Source organism: Panthera pardus, unplaced genomic scaffold, assembly GCF_024362965.1.
Source record: "Panthera pardus isolate Hobbes unplaced genomic scaffold, ASM2436296v1 HiC_scaffold_21, whole genome shotgun sequence".
In the NCBI taxonomy this organism is placed as follows: domain Eukaryota; kingdom Metazoa; phylum Chordata; class Mammalia; order Carnivora; family Felidae; genus Panthera; species Panthera pardus.
Genome location: NW_026526777.1, coordinates 29,195,660 through 29,212,377, shown reverse-complemented (window position 1 = coordinate 29,212,377; position 16,718 = coordinate 29,195,660). Strand labels below are relative to the sequence as shown.

At 51.3% G+C, this 16,718-nt stretch overlaps 1 protein-coding gene across 1 annotated transcript in view; it reads left to right on the top strand.

Moving 5' to 3' along the window:
• IGFN1 (immunoglobulin like and fibronectin type III domain containing 1) overlaps window positions 1-11,021 on the top strand; it is a 33,518-nt gene extending 22,497 nt beyond the window's left edge. The window contains exons 16-24 of the mRNA XM_053909079.1: window positions 16-315; window positions 791-964; window positions 1,992-2,120; window positions 4,173-4,475; window positions 5,461-5,549; window positions 7,294-7,489; window positions 8,210-8,509; window positions 9,274-9,600; window positions 10,496-11,021. Of these exons, the coding sequence (XP_053765054.1) occupies window positions 16-315; window positions 791-964; window positions 1,992-2,120; window positions 4,173-4,475; window positions 5,461-5,549; window positions 7,294-7,489; window positions 8,210-8,509; window positions 9,274-9,600; window positions 10,496-10,509 (1,832 nt within the window). The 3' untranslated portion in view covers window positions 10,510-11,021. The remainder of the gene's footprint in view (window positions 1-15; window positions 316-790; window positions 965-1,991; window positions 2,121-4,172; window positions 4,476-5,460; window positions 5,550-7,293; window positions 7,490-8,209; window positions 8,510-9,273; window positions 9,601-10,495) is intronic.
• Window positions 11,022-16,718: the final 5,697 nt, after the last annotated feature.

Sequence of the window (16,718 nt, the reverse complement as noted above, 5' to 3'; positions counted from 1 at the left end):
TCGGTGGGACCCCAGACAAGCCCCAGCCCCCACAAGGTCCCCTGGAGGCACAGGACTGCCAGGGGGCTGGTGTCTGCCTCCACTGGCGGCCCCCCCAGGACGACGGGGGCCGGGCCTTGGAGCACTACGTGGTGGAGAGGCGGCAGGCTGGCAGAAGCACTTGGCTGAAGGTGGGCGAGCCCCCCGCAGACAGCACCACCTTCACCGATACCCACGTGGAGCAGGGCAAGAAATACACCTTCCGAGTGCGGGCTGTGACCTCTGAGGGGCCGGGGGAGGCCCTGGAGTCCACAGAGGTGCTGGTGGCTCCCGAGGGTAAGAGGGCTCTAACACTCCCGGGCTCTCCGCTGTGCCCAGAGAGTAGGCGGGGCCGCCCCAGACACTGAGGGACACCGGGGGTCTTGGGGCCCTTCTAGAGCACTGTGGAGACTCCTTACGTCAGCTTCCTTGGGGATCTGGCGGGCGATCAGGAAGCAAGATTTATGGGGTCTTCTCGCGGCCCTGGCTCTCTGGGAGTAGGGGTGGACAAGCAGAGCCCGTGTTCTCAGGAGCGTGGGTGGGGCAAGCACCATTCCCCAGCAGATGCCCTCCATCTGGAGGGAACTTGAAGCTGAGGGGCCTCAGGGCAGCCTCTAGGCTCCCAGGCCACAGCCAGAACAGTGTCCTAGGGCAGGCTGGCTCAGCCCCCTGACGCTCCCTAGGAAAGAGCAGAGTGTGGCCCCCAGGACCTCACTGTGAGCTGGCACCTTTCCTCAGCCGCTGGGTTGATCTGTACCTTCTCTGCCCCCAGCTCTCCCCGGGCCCCCTTCCATCCCAGCCATCCAGTCGGCCTCCAGCCAGGGCATCACACTGACGTGGACGGCACCTCGGGGCCCCGGCAGTGCCCACATCCTGGGCTACCTGATCGAGAAGCGCAAGAAGGGGAGTAACACCTGGACAGCAGTAAATGCGCAGCCCGTGCCTGGTGAGTGGGCCAGAATGGGCACTCTGAGTTATCCTGGCCCAAAGCTTCCCTACGTGACCTCCGGGCTCCAGGGTCCTGTGGCACCATCGCGCCCGATCCCGTTAGTACAGTGGGTCTCACTTGGGGTGGTCTCGCCCCCTGCGGGCATTTGGCAATTGTCTGGCAATTTGGGGTTGTCATAACTGAAGTGTGGGAAGGTGGGGGGGTAGAGGCCAGAGACGCCGCTAAACATGCTACGATACACAGGGCCGCGCCCCTCTCCCCATCCCCACGCCCCCAAAGAACTATTTGGCTACAAATGCCAATAGTGCCAAGGTTAGGAAACCCTGGAGAGGGTTCCAGAAGTCTCAGGATGGGAGCCAGAGATGGAGCTGCTAGCACTAACCCCTTTCCTTCGGGCCTGGACCTCAGGCAATGCGCTCTTTTCTCTAGATCTTACCTTCCTCATCCATAAGATGGGGAGAAGTGCCCCCTATCCCATTAGCTTCCCTACGGTTTCCAAGAAACTGCTTTCTGAGATCGGAAAGAACTCAGAAAAGTCCAAGCCAAGTTTGCAGGAGAAAGACCAGGTTCGAGGCGGGTTGTCAGGAGACCAGGTTTCTAGCCAGGGCTGTGCCACTTAGGAGCAGAGGCCTCTCAGGGCCTCAGTTCCCTCATCTCTGGAAAAAGGGTTTGGAACTAAGGGCATTCTTCCAACTTCCCTATTTAGTCATTCTTATTTATAAATATATATATTTATAACAACTCTTATAACTCTGTAAAGCAGAGAGAACCAGAGAGATTAAGGCACTTGTCCAAGACCACCAGCAGGTTAGTGACAGAACCAGACAAGGATTAGGGCCTCTGACATCCTGAGCAGTGTTGTTTTCACCTTGGAGAGAACCGAGTCACCGGTAGCTGGCTGCCTGGAGAGGAGGAAGGTGTTAGTACCCTAGGTTTGGTCTTTTCCAGAGCTTGGTGGCACCATCTGTGTCCCCATCACCTGGTCCTGTCACGGTGGGACTAATGTGGGGTTGGCTTCTCACAGGCAGGAAGTGGACCGTGGTGGACATGCGGCAGGGCTGTCAATATCAGTTCCGGGTCACGGCTGTGGCTCCCTCTGGCCCCGGAGAGCCTGGACCCCCATCAGATGCTGTCTTTGCTCGGGACCCCATGAGTAAGTAGGGCACCAACCCAGGTTGGGGGTGGTGGTGGTGAGGCGCAGAGGACAGCTCTGAAGCCTGCGGGACAGGACTGGGGCCGTAGGTCAGGGCCAGTCCTGAAGGAAACGGTCAGGAAGGCTGGAAGACAAAGGTCGGAAGGCCTCTGGGGTGAGGCATATTTTAGGGGCCTGGGGGAGACATAAGGCCCCAAGTTGAGATCAGACAGGCCCAGGGGCCAGGCAGTGGGGATTAGAAGAAGCCCTTCCTAAAATCACTTTGCTCACTCTTCAGGTTCTGAGCAGGTCAGCTCTCAAGGACTCATTCCAGTCCTATAACTGTCCGCCCACCCCAGTGAAGGGTCGTCATCTCTGTGGGGCAGGTGGGAGGTCACAGGGGAACCTCACCATTGACTCTCCAAACAGCAGATATTTGCCCTTCAAGGTGGCTAACACTGTGCCTGCAACTAGGTAAATAAATCCTGGTCTCTGCCCTTGAGAAACATTCAGCCTCGAACAGCATTTCCCTGTCTGTGATTTCAGACCTCCATGCACAGAGAGATGTCAGAGCATCATGATGTTGAGAACAACACAGACAGCCAAAAAGTTCTGTGATCAAAGATGTTCATAACAACCACCACCACCACCACCACAACCACAGATATTTATAACATCTAGCCTCTGATATTTCCAAGTCCTACAGGAAAGGGTCCTGTTCTAGTTTGAGCCAGATTTCCCAAATTTGAGGAGAGAATACCTTTTCCACAAAACACCTATCCAAAACCTCACCCCGAGACCTACAAGTTGGAAGACGCTCCTCTGTATACCTCTTATGAGCCTCTTATCCCCTTATGAGTCTGCTAATGACAAGCCATGGAGGGAGCGGCACATTTCTGGCACCTCCTGGGTTGGCCAGGTGGTCCACACCTTGAGAGTACTTTTGTATCCCCACAGGGCACACACGGTAGGTGTCAGGTCTGTTGAAACGAATCCAGCAGGAACAGAACTTTGTACAAGTTGAATGGACCCAGTGGCATCTAAGTTTTAGTCCTAGAAAGGGCAGAGTGTGGAATGGAGGGGATGAGAGGGGGAAGATTTTATCCCTTGCAAGTGGACCAACCCCGTCCTAGTTTATCAATCTCTCTCCCTCTCCCATCGCTACTAGGGAATGGAGACAGCAAGCAGCGTAAGCAGCGCCCCACATTAGCCACCCCAGTCCCTACCTGTCCTAGACCCTTGCTACGAAGCATGGTCCATGGACCAGCAGCATTACCTGGGGACTTGCTAGGAATGCAGAATCTCAGCCCTCACCCAGGCTGCCGAATTAGGATCTGTAGTCTTAACCAAATCCCCAGGCAGTTTGTAAACAAATTCAAGTTTGAGAAGCACTGCCCTAGCCCAGATTTGGAAACACGTGGACAGCTCTTAAAAATCCTGCTGCCTGGGCTGCACCCCAGACTAATGAAATGCACGTTTCTGGCGGTGGGATCTAGGCATCAGTGTTTATAAGGCTCCCCCTACATGATTCCAGTGGGCAACCAGGCCTGAGAGACTGCTGTGCAATTCACAGAGCCCTTTCTTTACACACATCACAACCCCTGTGGGTGCATAGGGCCTGTTATTTTCCTTCCCATTTAACAGGTGAAGAGTAAGCATGGACTGAGTGCCCAAAAGGTGGTCTTGACTAACTTAGAGCTCAGAACCAAAAGATAGAATTCTAGCCTTCAGGGATCTTGGAGCCCAAGAGGCCATCAACAAAAATACCCCATTCCAGGAAATACAGAAGGGCAGTTAGGGGAAGTGGGTTGGCAGGTGGCTGAATGAGTGGACTGAGGTGGGGAAAGCTTTCTGGAGCAGGTGACCTGGGATCTGTGGTGCGTAGCTGAGGCAGAGTATAGGACAGAGTAAGGGTGTGGTTCCAGGTACCTGCTCTAGGGAAGTCTAGGGGCAGAATCCTTAAGTGAAAGAGATACCCAACCTCCCGCATGAAAACTAATGAATATCCACACTGAGTGGCCTCCCTCAAGAGAGGGTGATGCCGTTCCTGACATTCCCGTGGTACCTGGCCAGGACCCCCAGGGCCCGTGAGGGACCTCCAAGTCACAGATACGTCGAACACCAGCATCACCTTGAGCTGGGCCCAGCCGGATGCTCAGGATGGGGACGAAGCCCAGGGATATGTGGTGGAGCTGTGTGGCTCAGACAGTCTGCAATGGAGCCCATGCCATACGGGCACCGTGCCGGTCACCACCTTCACAGTCAAAGGGCTACGGCCCCAAGAGGGCTACTTCATGAGGGTGACAGCAGTTAACAACGGGGGCCACGGCCAGCCCACTGCCCTGGATGCATTAGTGCAAGCCATGCCTGTTACCGGTGAGTGCCACCTCCTTGCTCTTCCTGGGCCCCCTTCCTGAGAGGGCCTCTGAGCAGCGTCCGTGCACTTGCTCAGCCAGGATCCCCTTCCCCAGTTTCATGAAGGGCCATTTATCAAGCACCTATTATGAGCCCGGCACTGGACCAGGCAGGCCCGTCCAGAAATGTTTTCTCATTACGAGTCATAAAAATCCTCCAGGGTTCGCATTTTTGCCCCCAATTTACAGATAGGGAACCTGAGGTCAGAGGCCCTTGGCCCTGGGTCATACCACTGGTAGGTGGCATGGCCAGGATTTAAACCAGGTGACTGACTCCAAAGTCCAGGCTCTCTCCAGGATTCTTTGCTGCTTCCCAAGCATGACCTAAGAAGGCATAAGTGCTACTCAAGTGGTACTAAGCACCCACAGTTCGTGCTCAGAGTAGAAGACACACAGCTCCCTGTTACCCAAATGTGGATCTTTTCCTTTGGATTTAACCCCTGGAAACAGCTGACTCGTCTTTGACCCAAGCTGACCTGGGCCATCCCAGCAGGCCCTAGTTGTCATAGTAACCATAAGGAAGACAAGTACAATGAATAGCACGTGTACCCAGAGTCCAGAATCCTGGGACCTTGTCCTGGTTCCGCCTCCGGCTTGGTGTGGTCCCAAGCCTGTCACTTCCTAGCTCAGATCAGTGTTCATCTATCTCCTCTGCAAAACAAGAGTTGGATTACCTTTTCACTGTCCCCCTCTGTTCCGGCCTAACCCGCACCCTCTCCCCGATGGCTTCCCTTTCTCAGCTCCCCACCACCTCCTGCGGCTCCCCCCCTGCCCCCGGGATCCTCCTCCCAGCTCCCTATCCATTTCCTCCAGAGCCTCCCCTGCCACCATAGATCTCTGCACCAATTAGTCAGGCCCAGACTTCCCCCTCCAGCTCCGCCTTGTTGGAGACCTGGAGCTGGGGCCCAAGGGTGGAGGGAGGTGACGAGCCATATTGTGTGTTCCAGTCTGTCCCAAGTTCCTCATGGATTCCAGCACAGAGGACCTGCTGATGGTCAGAGCTGGGGACACCATTCGTGTGCCTGTTTCCTTTGAAGTGAGTATATCTAATGGGGAGTGGGGAAGAAGGGAGCCCAGAGCAGCCAAGAGAGCCGGATTCAGCCCTGTGGTTCTCTTCCCCACCGCCCTCCTTTTTGGTCCCCAGCCAGTGGTCAGGGCTTGTGCTGCAAATCAGGCCAGAAATGAGGAAGGAAGAGGGTCCTCCCTGAAGGCACAGCCCCTCCTCACCTGGCCACTGGGTGGCCACTCTGCTCTTGTCTACAAGTCCCTCTAGTGGTAGCTTCTGTCACTGCACCTCTAAGCTATGGTGCCCACTTTCCTCCACCTCTCCTTACATAGCCTGGGAATTCAGGGGCCTGCAGGATGGATAATCCCTTTTGACCTTAGAATGAGTATTGTACAAGCACATGACCTGCATTTGACTCGGGATGATCCCCAACCAACACCACCTGTCTCTGTATGTGTAATGTAGCAGTAATGTGTGGTGGCTGGAAGCCCAGATTGCCTGGGGTCAGGTTCTAGCATCATTACTCACTAGCCATTTGACTTTGGACAAATATCTTAACCTCTCTGTGTTCCAAATTCCTCATCTGTCAAATGGGGATAATAGTAACTTATCTCAAAGGATTTTTCTGAGGATTCAAGGAATTAATACATGGAAAGCATGTGCAGTACCTGGCATATAGCAAGTGCCCAGTGTGTGTTATCCATCAGTAATTACGATGATGATGATGATTACTATTAAGATCATCATTGTCGGGGCGCCTGGGTGGCTCAGTCGGTTAAGCATCCAGTATCGACTCAGGTCATGATCAACTCTTGGTTCATGCGTTCTAGCCCCGCGTTGGGCTCCACACTGTTAGTGTGGAGCCTACTTGGGATTCTCTCTCTCTCTCTCTCTCTCTCTCTCTCTGTGTCTCCCCTGGCCCCTCCCCCCTTCTCTCTCCCTCTCCCACTTGCACTCTCTCTCTCTCTCTCTAATTAAATTTTAAAAGCCTTTAGAAAGAATCATCATTGTCACCAACATCATCTGTGTGGGAACTCATAGGCGGCAGAGCCAGACTCAAACCCAGACATAACTCTAAAATTACATGTCCTTGGGGCCCCTGGGTGGCTCAGTCGGTTAAGCGTCCGACTTCGGCTCAGGTCATGATCTCACGGTTCGTGAGCTCGAGCCCCGCATCAGGCTCTGTGCTGACCGCTCAGAGCCTGGAGCCTGCTTCGGATTCTGTGTCTCCCTCTCTCTCTGCCCCTCCCCTGCTCATGCTCTGTCTCTCTCTGTCTCAAAAATAAATAAAACATTTAAAAAAATTTAAATTACATGTCCTTAACAATGAGACCATAATAAGGACAACGGTGGTGACAAAAATACCTAACACACACTGAGTGTTTAACACTGAGTGTTCCTCGGCCCTCTTCTCTATGCTTTCCACGTGTTACTAACTTCTCCAGTCCTCAGAACAATCCCGTGAGGTTCATTACTGTTGGAATGCCCATTTGACTCTGATGCCCAGTGAGTACAGTACCAGAGGATCTCGCGGGGAGCTGGGGGTTTGCCTTACTCTCCCTGTCCTGCTTCCTCACTATCCCACCGCCCCCTACCATACCTTCCTGTATCACTCCCTCTCGACCAGCCCCTCCCTAAAGAGGCACTTCCCACCTCTGTGATTCTGCCCAGACATTTCCCCTCCGAGAATGCTCTTCTCCCCTTAGGCCCAGCTTAAATACCATCACCCCCACAAAACCTCCCCTGCTTACTTTTCTTTCCTCTCATTTCCCAGGCTGCCCCCATGCCTGAGGTGACCTGGCTGAAGGATGGCTTGCCCTTGCCTAAAAGAAATGTGACCTTCACCAAGGATGGCCTCACCCAGCTCCTGATTCCTGTGGCCAGCCTCTCAGACAGTGGCCTCTACACTGTGGTGCTGAGGAGCTTGGAGGGCAAGGAGGCTACCTACAGCTTCCCCCTCAGGGTGGCAGGTGAGGCAGGCCTAGGCAGGGTCAGCCGACACTGGTTTGCCACTCCCCAAGGCATGGAGCTCTCCATCTGGCCTAGTCACGGGTCTCAGCTCGTCTACCATGCCAGGGAATCCAAGGTGACCACACCACCAGCCATTTCTAAGAGCTTGAAGAAAGGAGAAAAGGCAGAAGGAGAGTCTGGAGTGGGGTGCGGGTTGCGGGTCCGTTGTCCTGCCCCTGGAACTTAGGGACAGTCCAGCCACAGCCCTTCACTGGACTTGTTATTCTTCATTTGGGGTCAGTGAGCAAAGACAGTCATCATCATTACCTCAACTGAATGAGCCTTGGAAGGATTGTCTGTGGTCCTTGTACACGATAAATGTTGCCCTCCCCACTGGGACTCCCACATAACCCCCACCCACCCTGGAGAAGCTTCTAGAACACAGAAGTGACCTACAGCTAATGATGGGGGCTCTGCAACTTGGTCTTGTGGAAGCCCCTCCACTGTCCTGTGTCATTTGACTTATAAACCAGAGTGAATTCAAATAATTCTTGTTGGAAAGGTTTTCTACTCTCTAGGGATAGCTGCAGACCCCCAGCTGAGCTCTCTCTCTGGCTCTAGCTGCCTGCATGGCAAGACTGCACTCCCAGGACCTCGGAAGACTTGGAGGGCCATGCAGAAGCCCTGGGGATCCCCGCTCGGTAGCCCCGGAACTCAGCCCCCTTTGCTTTCTTGAGCAGCATGCCCGAAGTCTCCCGGGCCCATCCGCCTGCAGGAGAACGTGCCTGGGACAGTGACGGCTGAGTGGGAACCTTCTCCAGATGAGGCCGGGGATGTCCCCCTGCACTACGAGGTGCTGACACGCTCCTCGGCGCACGGGCCCTGGCGCCAGGTGGCCGACCACGTGCACACCAACCACTTCACCCTCCTGGGTGTGCTCCCCGGCCACGAGTACCACTTCCGGGTGGTGGCCAAGAACGAGCTGGGAGCCAGCCAGCCCTCAGACACCAGTCAGCCCTGGTGCATCCCCCGGCATCGAGGTGAGCTCTCAGGGACGCGGGCTGCCACTGGGGGGCAACCCAGGCAGTGGTGGCCGAGCTGGCTCAGTGTATCTCTGGCCGCCCCGCCCTCATCCCCGCCTCCCTGCCTCCCCCACTCCCCGCCTCACCACCTCTGAACCTCGCTCAGCCTACGGGCCTCTGTGTCCTTGACTCAGAGTGGGTCCAGAGAGAACAGAGGGCCGTGGGTGTCCGCGTGTCCAGGAAGCCTTTGGGCGGGGTCACAAATCAGCTGCAGGCAATACAGCAAAGAGAGGTTAATGTTTCTCTGAAAACCAAGTATGTTTTAGAGTTAACGAAATGTGGGCCTTCAAAGTAGTTACTGGAAAAAGCAGATTATGAAATCGAATGCATGATTCCATATTTCTAAAACACACACACAAAAAAAATGTCTGGAAGATTCCACACCAAAATGTTAGCCCTGGTCGTTGATAGGCAGTGAAATTATGCATGGTTTTTATTCTTTCCCTTTTTGACTTTCTATACGTTCTAGTTTGTCCACAGTGAATGTGTATTAGCTTGTAGTTGAAAAAAAAAAATCCAAAAGGTATTTTAAGAAAAAGATATAAGAGTGAGTCAAGCCGTGGGGGCCAAATGTGCAGGTAAGATGTGGCAGAAGGACCGAGGAAATGCCTACATTCCATGTGACTCATGCCTCAGCCAGCCCTTCCTTGCTTGCTGACCTTCTCTCTCTCTCTCTCTCTCTCTCTCTCTCTCTCTCTCTCTCGCCCTGGTTTCTGCCACAGACAGGTTCACGGTGAAGGCTCCCAGCTACCGGGAGCCTGACCTGAGCCAGAAGCCCCGGTTCCTGGTGGGCCTGCGGACCCACCTGCTGCCTGAGGGCTGTGAGTGCTGCATGAGCTGTGCCGTGCAGGGCTGGCCCCGGCCCAGCGTCACCTGGTTCAAGGACGATCAGAGCCTGGCAGGAAACCCGGAAGTATATAGCACTGATGTGCTGGGCGTGTGCTCCCTCATCATCCCCAGTGTCTCCTCCAAGGACAGCGGCCAGTACAAGGCAGTGGCTGAGAACACGCTGGGCCAGGCTGTCAGCACCGCCACCCTCATTGTCATAGGTAAACGTCCCGCCCTGGCAGAAGCCCAAGCTGGCAAGGGGGAAGGGAAGGAGAGTCAGAGCAGGGAGCCCACCCTGTCGCCTCAAGAGTGATTGGGCTGCAGGTCAGGATACCAGGTTCTTCCAACCGCCTTGGCTCTCCAGGATCTCTGTTACCTAAGCTGGCCATCTCTTGCCATCCAGGGCCTTGATTTGCCCATCTGCAAAATGAGGTATTGACTTAGATCCTTGACAACCAACTCTTGGCTTAGGGGACTATGTGCCACCCACCCAAGCTTCCCAGGATGGCCTTGCAACACATCTCAAGCTGAGAGCTAAAGAGGCTTCTTCTGCCTTCCGTGTTGCACCTTCATAAATTTGCCCAGATACAGACGTTAAGTCCAAAAAGCCCCACTGATTTCCTTATCAGTAGTCTCCTTTTCAGTAAAGCAAATACTGTATGTTAATAAGAAACCATTTTTTCCTTAATAGTACTTAAACATCTTCCATTTTGAAGAAGGGGGAGAAAAGTAACTCCTACACATTTTTCACTCTTCAGAATCAACCTTTGGGCAAAAATGGCCCTTTCAGCCCCAAACCAGCGTGTCTTTTGTTTCTGTGGCATTTATGCCAAGGCCCTCGGGAAGCCACTCTCAAAGCGCCCCAGCGTGTGCACACACCTAGTCCTGAAAAGACTGTTTTCAAAAAGGCGTTTGGAGATGGTTGCCAGGGAGGGAGTTTGCCCAAGCTCGGAGAGCACGCGGTGTCTCTGCATTTGAACCCATGGCCCCTGACGGCAGAGCCCCTGGGCCTGACCCTGTTCTGTGTGACCTTCACCATGTAAGAGGGGTGGGAGGGGAAGTGGCAGCTGCTCCTTCGGGACCAGCCAGAATATTCTGGTGTGCTTTGTCTTGCAGAATCTAGCTCCTAGCCCCACCTCTCCCTGGGATGGCCCTGTCTGGCCCCACAGCCATCGGATGGTGACAGATTCCTGAAACTTCCCTCTTGACGCCCACACTGGCCCAGAGAGCCAGTCCTAAAGGATGGAGCACACTGGTAGTGCCCAGAGCCTGGGGATGTTCCACCAGAAGGGCATGGAGTCCTTGGGGAAGAAAGAGAAGAAGCGGGGGCATCCAGCCTCTCAACCCCAAGCCAAGTGCCTGAACAGATGACAGGGAACCTCCTCCGCCCTCATTACGTGGGCTTCTTTCTTTTCTACTTTGTGGGAATCCAGAAAGAACCTGTCTGCAACATGGAGGCCAAGTCCTTGTTTTCCCGAGCTGGGTTCCTAGAAGGAGAGCAGAAGAGCTGGGCCTGCTGTGGACACCAGAGGGAAGAATGAGGAGATCAGAGGACCTGGGTGAGGGCCAGGGCGTCCAGGGCATGTGTGGAGGGAGTGCCTTCTGTGCCTTTCATCATTAAAACATTAAGCTAATACAAGCCTATCATTTGCAAGTTAACTTGGGGTTGGTGTGGTGGAGGAAAGGTTCCCAATACAGAGCCTTCATTCCAGGCTCCAGCTGGGAGGACGGGTGGGTTCTGGCTCAAGGGAAAAATTGGGTGAGGACTGGCCTCCTTCTGCAGCCCAGGCCTGTGAGCAGTGGCTTCCCCGGGGCAGAAAAGCGGAGAAGACTTGTTGGGTCTGCATAGTAGAGAGACCTCCCACGCTCCTCTATTTGGCAAAACTCGTGTGAGCGGCAGAGCAAGGGCTTTCCTGGGTGTTATAGTGTAGGGGTCACGGAGCCAGTGTTACCCAGGACTGCCCTTTGCCTGTCCCTCCCCGGCACCAGAAAGAGTCTGGGTTGGGGAAAATCCTACTCCAGGTTGTGACCTGTGGGCCCCGTGAGAAGGTGCTGAGAGAGACCGTCAAGTGCATGGGTATTTGGCTCTCATCCAGGGCTGTGTGGGCCCCTCCTCGCCTTCTCCACAGTCCCTGTGTCACAGACAGGCTGGGACGCCTCCCTTTCCAGGGAAGGACCTCTATGTGACCTCCCACCGGAAGGTGCCCCTCCATCCCTAAGGCGTGGCCTCTGTGCCTCCTGGGCTTCCATGAAATTCTCCAGGGTTCCCAGGGACGAGAAGGAAGGAGGGGGCCCCAGGAAGGCTGAGCCCCACTCTGTCCCAGGGTGCCAGCTCCGAAGCCCGGCCAGTGGCCTGACATAGTCTGCTCTTCACTCCCTCTGCCCGGATCCAGGCTTCCGTCGTCTTCCTGGCCTCCCCTCACACCCAACTGCAGTCAGATGCAGGAAGGAAGGCGCACAAGCCCCACAGAGGGATGAAGGAGGGTGGATGTCAAAAACTCCTTTCCGAGATGTGGGAATATGTGACCCGGGGAAAGCTTTCTGGATTCGAGAAATAATTGTCCACCCCAAATAGCCCAATAGCGGCCCCCAGAGGCAGGGGGACGGACTAGATGACTTTGCATAAGCCGTGGTTCACTCCTGCCCCCACCAGGGAAACCCACAAGAGCCGTTTTCCTTGGGTTTTCTCTTGCCGTCTTTGCCTTGCTACCACGGCAGGCCAACCTGGGGCCACGGGCAAAGAAACAAGTTCTTGGAAACTACGAGGCAGTGGCTGAACACTTCAGCCTGTATGAACTGTTCGCCTGAGTGCTCTTTAGGCTGCAGTGTGGGGAGGGCAGGGCTTCAGCTCAGACCGCAGTGTCAGCAATGGGGAGAAGAGGGGGGTTCCCACAGAGGGGATGACCCAGTGCCCGCGGCCTGCCTGGCTCCGAACAAAGGCTCACATAGCAAGGATGGTAGAGCCCTTTCCGCATTCCTAAGGGTGGAGCTGGGGCCTGACCTTCCAAGGAGATACAAAAACAAAAGACCACCAGCTTGTGATAGCTTCTCAAGATACATTCATCCATTGGACGGCCCAGAGCAGGTGCTGTGCAGGGAGGTACAAAGGTGACTCAGACATGGGACCCGCCCTCAAGACACCTACCTTCTGGAAGGGAGAGAAGACTAACAAAGGCACCAAGAAAGTCCTGAGGAGCTCAGAGGAGGGGAGAGCTGCAGGCTGAGAGCATCAAGGAGGGCTTCCTAAAGGAGGTGGAAACCTTCTCGGCATTTAAGCAGGAAGTGGGCTTGCAGAGATGAGAACGTGATTAGCGCAGGCTTGGAGGTGGGAAAGCACAGGCTGGGTTCGAGGACTGCAGGCGGTTCAGTGTGAACAACTCAGCCCAGGACCGTGGAAAGCAGGGGTCTGTTTTGACGGTGGGGACACCAGTGCTCACGTCCGGGGCAAGGGACATCACGTGTGCCTGGGAGGGAGTTGCACACTTCTATGACCAGGACAGAACATGAAGGAGAAGGGAAAGATCATGGACATTTTCATTCATTTCCGCACAAAGCCCCCAAGCCCTTGCCAGTCAAGTACATTCCATGTGAGTATGAATGTTAGGGTTTGAAGACTAGTTCTGCCTCCTAACTAGTTATGTGGCCTCAGCAGTTCCTTATCCTGTCTTTGCCCGCTTGCTCACTTGTAAATGAAGAACAATAATTCCTAACCCAAGGCCCCAAGGATTTTCTGCTGTTTTCTTCTCGAAGTTTTAGGGTTTTAATTCTCACTTTTAGATCGATCCCTTTTGAGTTAAGTTTTCTATGTGGTGTGAGGTAATAGCCAAAGCTTGCTTTCTTTCTTTTTTCATTATCCAGTTGGCCTAGCACCATTTTTAAAAAGAGATTATTCTTTCCCCCCATTGAATTACCCGGAACCTTCACTGAAAATCAATTGACCATATATGTGTAGGTCTGTTTTTGGAATCTGTCTTACCTACTTCTTTTCTGTTTTCTGGGAAAGTTTATATAGAATTAATACAGTATCTTCTTTAAGGTTTTGGCAGAACTTACCAATAAAGCCACCGGACCTAGAGTTTTCTCTATGGGAAGGATTTAACCACAAATTTAATTTCTTTAATAGGCGTATAGGGCTATCCAGGCTATCAGTGTCATCTTGAATGTTTGGTAATTTATGACTTTCAAAGAACTTATCCGTTTCATCCAGATTATTGAATTTATCAGCATAAAGTTATTTGTAATATTCACTTATTTTCCTTTCACTGGCTGTAAGATCTCTAGTGATATCTTCTCTTTCATTCTTCTTTTTTTAATTTTTAATGTTTTATTTATTTTTGAGAGACAGAGCATGAGTGGGGGAGGGGCAGAGAGAGAGACAGAGACACAGAATCTGAAGCAGGCTCCAGGCTCTGAGCTGTCAGCACAGAGCCTAATGTGGGGCTCGAACCCACGAACTGTGAGATCGTGACCTGAGCTGAAGTCAGACTCTCAACTGACTGAGGCACAGAGGCGCCCCCTCTTTCATTCTTAATATTGATAATTTGTGTGTTCTCCTTTTTGTTCTTAATCAGTTTGGCTGTAGGTTCATTCATTTTATTGATCCTTACAAAGAGCCAGTTTTTGGTTTCATTGATTTTCTGTTATTTTTCTGTTTTCAATTTCATTGATTTCTGCTCTTATCTTTGTTATTTCCTTTCTTTGGCTCACTTTGGATTTAACGTGCTCTTTTCTTTGAAATGCTGTTTGAGCTATGTGGTTTATAAAACCACAAGTTTTGATATGCGTATTCATTTTCTTTCAGTTCAAGATATTTTCTAATTTACCTTATGACTTTTTTATTTATCTGTGGATTATTTACAAGTGTGTTGTTTGATTTTGAAATAGGTGAGATTTTCGACCTATCCCTTCTTGATTTCTATCTTAATTTCATTGCAATTAGATAGTACACTTTTATGATTCTACCTATTTATTTATTTATTTATTGTTTACTTCATTCTTTTTTTGAGAGAGAGAGAGAGTGTGTGCTCAGGGAAAGACCAGAGGGAGAGGGAGAGAGAGATACTCTTGAGCAGCCTCTATGCCCAGGGCAGAGACTGCCACGGGGCTCGATCCCATGACAGTGAGATTATGACCTGAGAAGAAATCAAGAAGTCGGATACTTAACCAACTGAGCCACCCAGGTACCCTGTCATTCAACCTTTTCAAAACCTAATGGGGGACACCTGAGTGGCTCAGTTGGTTAACTATCCAACTTCGGCTCAGGTCGTGGTCTCACGGTTCATGAACTTCAGCTCCACATAGGGCTCTCTGCTGTCAGCACAGAGCCTGCTTCAGATCCTCTGTCTCCTTTTCTCTCTGCCCCTCCCCTGCTCGTGCTCTCTCTCTCTCAAAAATAAATAAACATTTTTTAAAAACCTAATGAAACTTGTTTCATGGCCCAAAGTATGGCCCATCTTGTTAAATATTCTCTGTGCACTTGAAAGGAGATGCATTCTGCCTTTGTTTCAGGGAGTGCTATGCAAATATCGATTAGGTGAAGTTGGTTGATGGTGTTATAAATCTGCCATATTCTTATTGATTTTCTTGCCATTTTCTCTCTCAGTTCCTGAGAAAGGAGTGTTGACATAGCCAACAAAATTCTGGACTTGTCTAGGGTATAATATGTATCTTTAATTTATCACAGTTTACATTCAAAGAATATGCCTCTTCAAATACAGAGTAAGAACCTCACCATAGCGTGCTTACTCTCTTCTCCTCTTTCCATCTTCTGGGCTGTTTTTGTCATGGCTTTTTATGTCTACACAAGTTACAAACCCCAAATACGTTATTTTTTTTCAGTGAATTTTTATTTTTTAATTATTTTTTATATAATTTATTGTCAAATTGGCTTCCGTGCAACACCCAGTGCTCATCCCAACAAGTGCCCTCCTCCACGCCCATCACCCACTTTCCCCTCTCCCCCACCCCCCAATCAACCTTTGGTTTTTTCTCTGTATTTAAGAGTCTCTTATGGTTTGCCTCCCTCCCTCTCTGTCTGTAACTATTTTTTTCCCCTTCCCTTCCCCCATGGTCTTCTGTTAAGTTTCTCAAGATCCACATATGAGTGAAAACATATGATATCTGCCTTTCTCTGACTGACTTATTTCACTTAGCATAATACCCTCCAGTTCCATCCATGTTGCTGCAAATGGCATGATTTCATTCTTTCTCATTGCCAAGTAGTGTTCCATTGAATATATAAACCACATCTTCTTTGTCCATTCGTCAGTTGATGGACAGTTAGGCTCTTTCCATAATTTGGCTATTGTTGAGAGTGCTGCTATAAACATTGGGGTACCCGTGCCCCTATGCATCAGCACTCCTGTATCCCTTGGGTCAATTCCTAGCAGTGCTATTGCTGGGTCATAGGGTAGGTCTACTTTTAATTTTTTGAGGAAGCTCCACACTGCTTTCCAGAGCAGCTGCACCAGTTTGCATTCCCACCAAATACATTATTATTTCTGCTTTAAAAACCCAATTGTCAGGGCACCTGGGTGGCTCAGTCAGTTAAGCACCCAACTCGTGATTTTGGCTCAGGTCATCATCTCACAGTTCATGAGATCGAGACCCCCACTGGGCTCTGTGCTGACAGTGCGGAACCTGGTTGGGATTCTCTCTTCCTCTCTCTCTCTCTGCCTCTCCCCCTTCACAATAAATAAATAAACTTTAAAAAAAAACCTTAATTGTCTTTTAAAGATATTTTTAATGAGGAAAAACAATCTATATTTACTATTTTCAGTGTTCTTCACTCCTTTGTGTAGTTCAGGTTTCCATGTCGTATCATTTTGCTTCTGCCGAAAGAACTTGTTTGAACGTGTCTCGTATTGCAGGTCTCTTGCCAATGTAGTTTTTCAGCTACCAGTCATCCAAAAAAGTCTTTATTTATCCTTTATTTTTTCCAGAGCCTACCAAAGAGGCTTTTATTCAATATATTAGCATATAAATGTTCACAGAAAAGCTGAATTATACTGTGATCCATATGCCCATCACCTGGATTCTACAACTAGCGTTGTTGTATCTGCTGCATCACGTACCTAACCATCTGTGCGTCTCTCTATTCATCCATTAATCCATCCTATTATTTTTTTACACATCTCAAAGCGAGTTTCAAACATGAGTACACTTCACATCTGAGCATCTCAGCATAGCAAAAGATTTTTTTAGTTATAGTATTTGGCCACGAGGGGGCTGCCAAGTGCCATCAAAAGCATGAGAAGGTAACTAAATCTACAGTCCCAAAGGGTCCTGTTCTGGGGAATGTCTAGAGAAGTTTCACAAGGTGTAGATGGCATCATTTAGA